Source organism: Molothrus ater, chromosome Z (assembly GCF_012460135.2).
Source record: "Molothrus ater isolate BHLD 08-10-18 breed brown headed cowbird chromosome Z, BPBGC_Mater_1.1, whole genome shotgun sequence".
Taxonomy (NCBI): domain Eukaryota; kingdom Metazoa; phylum Chordata; class Aves; order Passeriformes; family Icteridae; genus Molothrus; species Molothrus ater.
This window is the reverse complement of record NC_050511.2, coordinates 34,486,982-34,496,490: the sequence shown is the minus strand read 5'-3', so window position 1 is coordinate 34,496,490 and position 9,509 is coordinate 34,486,982. Positions and strand designations below refer to the sequence as shown.

The following is a 9,509-nucleotide window of genomic DNA, read 5'->3' as shown; positions in this document are numbered from 1 at the left end:
CAAATCTATTTTGATGGCTGTGTTCCATTAAAGGAAAGAACCTAAGTTTATTCCATATGTTCAGGTAGACCTAAGATTAGACATAGAAAAAAAAGGTTAGCTTAAGAAGAATTGCACATTTATAATCATTAAGGGTAATGTAATAATTACATGCTTCTGTTGAAAGATTAAAATTTTGATATCCAGAATTCAGTGGATTAAAAATAGCAGAAAGTACATCAGCCTGTACATGCCCACAACAAAAATGTTTACTTTCACATGTTTGTTTCTGAAACGTCTCTTAGCATCAGTCACATATGTTTCACCAATTAAGAAGCACTGAAAGTAAATAAACTGTAATGTTTCCATGCAGCTGGCTTGACAGTAATGATGTGCACAAGAGAAGAACTTAGTCTTATATTTTATGTGTGTGATTGTGAAGAAGGTAGATCCTTCCCTTCAATACTTTCTTTCATACAGTAGGTTTGTCTTCTCTTTTCCTCTTGTTTAGAAGGCTCTTAATTTTACTAAGTGAGAACAATTCAAAACTCATAGTACTTCAACTGTGTTCAGCTTCTGAAGATTCAGGGTGAAAGGTTACTTTGTCTATTTACTGATTCCAGCTAAGTGAAGAAAAAAGGGCAAAATTAAAATTACAACTTGCTGCATATTATTTGCTGTGTATTTTGTTTTGTATATTTTCTACACTCTCTTGGACTGTTTTTCTAAATGGATTTGTGAGATGTTTTGAAATGCTTTTCCATGTGTACATGAAGTTGATGCTTATCTGTTACTTATCTGTGAGAGGGACTTATGTCAGATTCAGACCTCATTGGTTTCTAAACTATGGTGTCTTGTGAAATTTAGTTTTTGGCTTTCTTGGGAGGTCTGAAGCCAAGGAATGTCCTTCCTCTGAACAGGAAGTCCATTCCTTCAGTCAGCAGTGAAAAATGCTGCAACTGAGTACAAGGCCTAATATTTAACTTGCCCTTTTAACTTTTCTCATTTGACTTTTTCTCATCATTTCCACTTATGGCAATTGTCTTCTAATATGTTACAGAACAGGAGCAAACGTGTGGAAAAAGTCCATGTTGTTCTTGCGAGTAAGCCCTGTGATTTGGATTCACTTATTTCTACCCTGGCCTACGCCTACTTTCTAGACAAGGTAATGGAAAAATTGGACTGAGTGGTCTTAATTCACTTTTTCCAGGTTGTTACAGACATCTTATTGTTAAGTCAATTGTAAAAGTATTTTTCCTGGACAATGATTTTGTTATTATCAAAAGTGAGTTTTTAAAAGATAAATAATCAACATTTCTTTCCATACAAAAATGAATGAATGGTTATTAGGTGGTTTATTGAATAACATGAGAAAAATCAGTCCTGTGCTTCATTCCTTATCCTTTTCCTCTCCTGGTTTCCCAGGTACTCTCTAAGAGGCAAACAGTGACCTGTGAAGGGAAAAAAGTGTGAAATACCTCTTTTTTTTTTTTTTTTTCTTTTAACTAAGTGATGGGGAGAAAACCTGAAACAGAAAATCTAGGCTATACCAAATTGTTTACTCTGTTAAAATACCATCCTGATAAAAGACAGGTCCAATTCTCACAAATGCACACGTATGTTACAGGTCAGCCCTCCTGATGTTCTCTGCTTACCTGTGTTGAACATACCAAGAAAAGACTTCAGCTACTTCACTGAGACAAGATTTATTTTGAACGAGCTGAAAATCCCAGAGTCATTCCATATCTTCCGAGATGAAATCAATTTGCATCAGCTGAATGCTGAAGGGAAATTGTCTTTAACGCTTGTAAACAGCAGCATGCTGACAAGGTATTGCGTTTTAAGTAAACTAAGGTGGCTTATGTGAGTTTGAGCTGTTTCAAAAATTACGTTTTTTCTGTATTAACATTGATATAGCTATGTTAACACAGACCCAAAAAAAGGAGCCTAAAATGTATTTTGTCTCTCTTTATGTTGAGTAACTGTAACAAGGTGAACAGTCATCTTTGCATCACTTTTAATGGAACTTCCAATTTTAAAAACCTTATGTTTTCACACCTCTTAGATTAGATATATTAATTTAGTTAAATAGTCTGGAGGTTTCCTGTGGCCAGTAGATAGGAGATCAGAATTTTTTTCCTGCTTCTTAGTTAGCTTTCCTTTGAGAATCTTATATTGATTTGCAGGTGCCCACACACTAGGATGTGCCGTTAAGATGGCTGATGGATTATAGTGGTCTTTACCAACTACAGCCTTTCAAAAGGCTCAGAGTTGATGTCGGGAAGATCATGGTCCGGATACCCATCCTTAAAAGGGATCATTTACAAGGCCATTGTGAATCTTTTATGAAGAGCCTCTTTATAATGGTCTGCCTATCTTCCCCAGAGTGAAGGATGCTGTTTACTTCCAGCTGTCCTTAGAATTTCATTTATGACAAGTAGCATCCTATAGCTCCATGGTACTCTGAGAAGTTTATAGATTAGACTAAAAGTAGGGAAAACCTGAAGAAAAAAATATGTGTGGATGTCATATCTGTTGATGTGTTAAGTGCCGTCAGCTCAGTGCATCATTCACTCCTCAGAGCAAAAATTATCTGTAAGATCTGCTTTTTGTTTATTACTGTCACTACCTCTGTTTCTTCCTTCTGAAGAATTACAATTAGTATTTTACTATTAAAATTAGTTTGGCTTGGTTACTACTATTGTAAACAGAAACATAAAGTATCTTAATGAAAAAAAAAAAAAGAAAAGGTTTTTTGTAAGTTTTCAGAATATTAAATTGGGAAGATCCTAAATCTCCTCCATATAAAGACAGCTGTTTTCAGCACATGTAGAAATACTTTTTTTCAATAGTTTTTAATAGGTGTTGTACTTAGTGATGTATCAAACAGTTAAAGAACTCTGAACACTTAATTTAAGAATCATGGATTTAGGACCTCTGTGACATCCTTTGGTTTTATAGCAGATTTCAGGTAGCTATAACAATGCTGTCGTAGTCCAGAATTTAAAAAAAAATATGTTGCACTTTCTTACTAAGTTGTCTATGTAGCTATAAAGATAAATATATGTATAACTTCTGAATTTGCTTTATAGTGAGGATAAAAGTTTGGAATCAGCTGTTGTCAAAGTCATCAATCCAGATGAGCAATGTGACAAGACCCTGGAGTTACAAGCATGTTCTTCCTCTTTAGTCGTAAAAGAGATTCTTCAGAAGGCACCAGAGTTAATCACTCAGCAACTGGCTTATCTCCTCAGAGGTGAGAGATTACTCTTTATATTAAATACTGAAAGGTTTAATGGAGTGTTTCTGAATTTGCTCATGCAGAAAGAGTGTGATCCATTCTTTGGTTAACAATCCCTTTAAAGACCACAGGAAGCTTCATAAAAGAAGCAGGGAGTAAAGAGTTTGTTAAAGAGTAACATTATATTGGATATTAAAAATGTGCATTTAAAAATAGGCATGAGAGGTCTTTGCTGTATCACTAGACAAGAATATTAAATGAAACTGTCGACATACCAGCTGGGTAGCTGGAAAAGCTGTGCAGTTCGTTGATTCCAGGGGCATTGTGGACAACAATATGGATTGGAATCTAATATTTACAAGTTAAAGCTTCTCCCTCCCAATGGTTGTACTTTTTTTTATGGAATGATATTTTAATGGCATGATGCAAAACTTTTGCTGTTTAAAAACAGTGTTACCAAATCTGCATTGTGTTCTCCTTTTCTTTTGTAGTGTATGCCCAGCAGAGTACAAAATGGGGGTGGGCTTCAACAATCAGACGTATTTTCTTCTCTGTCTTGGAAGTTCATAATTTATATTAATTTTCTTGGTTTATTTGCTGCATAGAACTTTCCAGTTGGAAATAAAACAGGTGTTGAACAGTCAGTGCTTTTAGGTTACTTACTATGTTTTAATAATTTTCAGCAAATTTTATAGGTTTTAAGTTTTAATGATGTGAAACTGCTAAATGTCCTTTTAAGAAATTAATGTGGGCATGTTTAAGGAGGATTATAAAAACTTGTCTACATTTAGACTTCAGAAGCAATGAGAATCTTGGCAAATCATTGTACTCATCACTATGATAACTAATAAACATGTTATAAAAAAATCAAAAAGTTTAATTTTTAAAGTATTCCACAGAATAAGCATTAACAGTAGCACAGCATTTAGCCTGCCCTTACAGTATCTTTCCATGCTAACAAGCTTTAGTTAACTTGCCATGAAGCATTTTTGTAAGCTCCAAATTTCTGTTGAGTAGCTCTCCAGGAATCTAAGTAAATGACCAAGCATAATAATTGGTTTTGGAGGCAGAACAAAAAAAGGGTTTTTAGGGAATATCAGGATACTTGTTTGTTAGTGCAGAGTCAGAGGGAGAGGTCTGAATAATGTTCAAGAACATGTTCGAGTACTGTATGTGGCTGTGTCAGCATGTTTTGTGCCTCTAATATGTATCCAGATAAAAATTAAGTGCTTTTTTTAGTGTTTGCATTAGAGATAGCACTTACAGTTTTGGGAAATATAGTAGCTAATTCTAATTTTTTTAAATCAACGTGTAATTACATTTTGATTATTACATTTGGTAGAGCAAATTTGAGGAACTTAGTGGATAAAAAGTCCCTGCATGCTTCTTTTGCATGGTATGAAGTGACTGGCAAAGCCTAGGGAACAAAACACAGCTGCACTTGAGACTTGGTGCTTTTCTACTTTTCCCAGCAGCTCAGGGACTGGTACAGAGGTTGCAAGAAAAAGGTTCTATTGTGTTTTTCACATTTTGCTATGTTACTTCCCGTGTAAATGTGTATATGGTTAATTTGTCTAAACTTCAGGTGAAGTTCAGAACAGAAGGCCAAATTAAAAGTTAGAGTGCTAAGAATTAGGATTTTATTTTCATAAAACTGCTGTTGTCTGAGTCTCTGAGTTGGGAGGCCTTCTTTAATTTTCTGACTTTCCAGTGAGTATTTTGCTAGGAGACTTTTAAGATAAAATCTCATGTTTTAATAATTATCATGTGGCAACCAAGACAGCTTAATTTGTTGACTGTTTTTGAAACTTCTTTTTTCTTTAAGTCTGTTAGCAGTTTTTAAATTCCAATAAAAAGGCAGATGTTTATGTATATAAATGTCACCTTTGAGCAAACTTTACATGCTTGTCTATGTTTAAAAAAAAACAAGTCAAGATAAAAGACATTTCCTGTGAAACTGAGCATTACTGATTTAGGTATTTTTATATTTAAAGATAATTTTTTTTTAGGTGAATGCTTTTATGGTATCTTTATCTCCTTATCAGACATTATACAAGCTAATTCTACCCTTGGGCTTTTGAGGAGAGCCTGCTTGGACAATCAGTGTTGTACAGCCATATTTGCCTCAAGTTAGAGTTGTGCTGTCTGTGGATTTGTGCCAGAAGCAAACAATTACAGAACCTGCCAGAGTCCTGGGCCTGTATTATTTTATTTCCCAAGAGATGTTTATGAGGGGACTGTTGCCAAACTCAAGATCCATTAAACTGCTGAATCATTACATTCTCTGTTGCAGCCAGCTGGCAAGGATTTTATTCTAAGCACTCGCTGTCAGGTATCTTGGGTCAATGCACTCTCAAAAATGCCTCCTTATGTTTATTTGTATAAGGCCTTGAAGGATGCCACAAGGTGCAAACCACAACATGTAAATATAGACAGATTTCCAGCAAGAGCATCAGCAATTTTTTTAATGTGAATCTTTTGCTAGTGAGGAGCTGCATAGTTCAGGTCTTTTCAAGCCCTGTTGGGGCAGTCTGACTTTCAGTAGAGAAGATTAGTTTGTTATTCTAGCCACCCAGACAAATGTTAAGAAATGCCCTTTTAAGGACTTTGGGAATTAGGCCAGTATTTTTTTTTGTTCTGTCTTGTACATTGATCAGATGGTTCACATGCTCCTGCACTGATCCATCCTTAATATATGTACCCAGAAGAAAGGATCATTTTGGCACTTACTTGGACTGATGCTTCTTTTTAATATATGGAAGCAGGTTTTTTTGGAGGCAGTGCTTTTCCTCTCTTTTCGCCATTGACATTTTATTTTGATTTCATTGCATTTCCTGTTAATTACAGTAAAGATTGCTTAATAGGATATATTTACAATTTTGATTTGCAGGTTTGTCGATTTTTTTTGCGGGGTGGAGGGAGGGGTGGTGTGTGCGGAGTATTGAAGTATACTTTCCATAAGGGACTCTTGGTTTTTCCCTTTTTCCTATCCTTTATTTTTACAGGTTATGGGACAAAACCTTGACAGGAGAAATGCCTATATTTTCATTGTACTGTTTCTCTCAGCAGTAAACTTATAATTCAGGAGATGCTTGTGCTGTTCTTAATGTTTTCCCGAAATGACTTCTGCCTTCATTAGATCATGTTTAATATTAATGCACAGCAATTGCTTTTGGCAAAACTAATGCTTCGCTTCCAAACTGCTTTGCAAAAAAATAATAAAATGCACATTTTTAAGAGCCTTAGCCTATTTTCTAGTGACCTCTTCAGAAAAAAAAATGTAGTGAAGTGTGATGTACACAAGAAATAATATTGAATCTTGTATTGCCTATTATATTTTTTTTCTCTGCCTGTAAGCAGACAGCAGCCACCATTATGCTTTCAGAAACCGTAGGGGAGTTGCTCCAACACTCAGTAAAATCTGCAGGAGATTTCTGAGACTGTGTATTGCTTTTACAGCAGGTATTATAAGATAGCACATGACTAAATGGACTACGACCTCTGGTCAAGCAAAAGTAACTTAAGTGACCACTTTTACTAAACTACCTGGAATCTTAACACTCACAGGAAGGCTGAGGCTCCCTGAGGGAGGTGTGCCATTCTCCCCTGGTGATCAGGAGAGTATTGAAGACTGATCATAGCATTAAAGGACAAGTAAATGTTGATCTTGGGGCTTGCTGACACCCTAGTAATTTGAGAATGATCCTTTTCTGGCTTTCATCCTAGTAGAAAAGTTGTTAGTTGCAAGAAGCTACAATTTTGGTGTGACTAGTGACAAAACCAGAGCCTTTTAGAAACCTTTCTAAGGTGTCTGCCTATTGTGAATGAAGGTTACATCATGTTGACTTCCAAACGGGTGAGCTTGGGTGGATACACAACTCATACCTCTTGTTCTTCTGCATTTTCCTGTATGTTTGTATTGGTTTTACCAAAATATTCATTCCCTGAAGCACACTGAGCTGTAGTAAAAGTTTCATACGTTGTATATCTGAGGAGGTTCTGTGCAGATGGACAGACTGCCTAAGTCATTCTTATACTACAGGGGGGCTTAACAGGATATTCTGCAGCCTTGCTCCACTAGGTGATGAATTTGAGCACATGTTGTAGATACAGCACTATTTCTGGAGTCTCCATTTCCTTTGTGTGTGCATGAGCAATTTCCCTCACTGTGTCTAGAGGTAGAAAAAAAAGCAGAAAATTGCTGTTGCTAAAATACTTTATGCAGCCTGGTCCCTGAGCTGCAATTTACCCAGATTTATCTCTGTGCTGATTTAAAGCGTGTTGTGGGGTGTCTCAATCATTCTGGTCACCACTCTTTCCTAGAAAAGTGGAAAGTTTGGAATGTATCTCAAGAGTATATATGTAGCACAAGCACTATTATCTGCTATGGAGTTGAACAACAAAGGGATAGTTTTACATGAATTGTTGTGGATGCTGCTGGTTGAGAAACTTTTTTCCTGTTAGAGGGACTGAAAACCAGGCCTTGATAATGGGTATAGATATCTGGATACTTTATATATCAGTTATTTACCTGTAGAAGTCTGAAATCTGCTTGTTATGTTGTGTACCTAGATTTAGAAATATCAATCGGGATCAGTATACATGATTTTCATGCAGTCTGTATTTATTTTTTAATACTATCTAACAGTGCAGGAGCATTGTCTTAAGGTGATTGAAAGACTGACATAAAGAGCTCCTGTGAATTAAAGGAATATTGACAGTTACAATATCTGTTATAGAGACACAGAATGGAACTTCATGTATTTGTATTTAACTCCAGAGATTAGTATGGGAAGCAGCTTTTGGCTTGTCAAGCATTATTTATTGTTTAATCCACACAGGATTTGTTTAATAAGGACGTGTTTACCTAGCATGGCACAATTATTTTTTGTTGCAAGTGGTTTGTGAATTTTGAAGAAATGCTACTTGTTATTTTATATGATGTTGTAGGAGAAAAGGAAAATGAATATATGTAGTAGGTGTTTGGATCCTAGCTCATCTGGTGAGATTGAGAGTGGCAGTATCAAGGTTTCTCATTTACACTTTTTTGCTCTGTGCTGAAGCCTACAGACTTTGTTTCTCAGTAACTGTCTTACGCACTTACTGTACTTTGTTGCTCATTGACCCAGCATGATGCAATGAAATCGTACACTTGTTTGAAATTCTTGTGCACAGTAAAGTAGTAGATTATTTCAAGGCTGAACTATAAGATTTTATTATCCTGAATTTACTGTAAGTGATTGGAAGCAAACACTGTCTTTAGATATTTTGATAAATGGAATCTCAGTCTCCAGGGAATGAAAGGGATGACTTAGTTTTGTGTGCAGCACACAGTTGTCTGAAAATACATGACTCACTTCTGTATTGTAGGACAGTTCCAATCACTCTGAAGTTATTTACTGGATGATGTTTCTCTTAAATTTTAAAATTTTGGTTGTCTGAATTGGTGTTTTTTTGGTGTGTTCGTTGACAAGAATTATCCAGAGTTAGTTGCATCACAATGACAAATGACTTTAAGATCATTCAGTTTAAACACCACTGCCATGAATGGGAATACCTTTCTCTAGGTATGCTCTGAGCAGCCTGGTCCAACCCGGCCTGGAACACTTCCAGGGATGGGGCATCCCCATATTCTCTGGGCAGCCTGTTCTGGTGACTCACCATCCTCACAGTATAATATTTCTTCCTTTTGTCCTCCTTATGAACTCCATTGTAGGAGTTCAATAACACATCTGTAGAAGGATGGTTGACAATGTGTATTTATGTTTCAAAACACAGCAGCACTAATGCCTGGAGAGAGGAGGATACAGGCTGGTGTGCCATTGGCTGCTGCTGGCTGTGCCGCACAGCTCTGTTCGTGTACAAGCATGCTGCACACCATGGCTACACTGGCACCAGCCAGTTACCTGTAGCAGAGGCACTGGAGAGGCAGCCAGTTCTGATTTAGGGGTTTCATGTTAGGAAGATGTTTCCATGTGAAACTCTCAGTGAACTCTCAGTGGAAACAACCGCCAAGAAAGAACCTCCAAGAAGCAATACAGTAAAACTTCTTGTTTCTGTTGTACCTCTTTGATATCTACAGGAGACATTGATTTTTTGTCTATCAATGTTTCAGGGAGTATTCTCTTCAAGTGCATGTCTTTGGAAGCTGACAGAATGACAGAGCATAAGGAGAAGTTACTGTCAGTTTTGGAGGAAAGGTTTCCAGATCTTCCCCCACGAGAGGAAATTATCTCTGCTCTCCGGGAGACTCAGTTTAACACCCAAGGTAGTGCAACTTCCTTCCATT

General features: G+C 36.5%; 1 protein-coding gene across 2 annotated transcripts in view; it reads left to right on the top strand.

Moving 5' to 3' along the window:
- The first annotated feature begins 1,783 nt into the window (after positions 1-1,783).
- The window catches only part of PRUNE2 (prune homolog 2 with BCH domain), a 104,733-nt gene continuing 97,007 nt past the window's right edge, over positions 1,784-9,509 (top strand). The window contains exons 1-3 of one of the 2 annotated variants that reach the window (XM_036403231.2): positions 1,784-1,809; positions 3,072-3,235; positions 9,336-9,488. In XM_036403231.2, coding sequence (XP_036259124.1) covers positions 1,799-1,809; positions 3,072-3,235; positions 9,336-9,488 — 328 coding nt within the window. In that variant the 5' untranslated portion in view covers positions 1,784-1,798. Of the gene's footprint in view, positions 1,810-3,071; positions 3,236-9,335; positions 9,489-9,509 lie in introns of those variants that run through there. The other variant, XM_036403232.2, reaches the window with a different exon arrangement.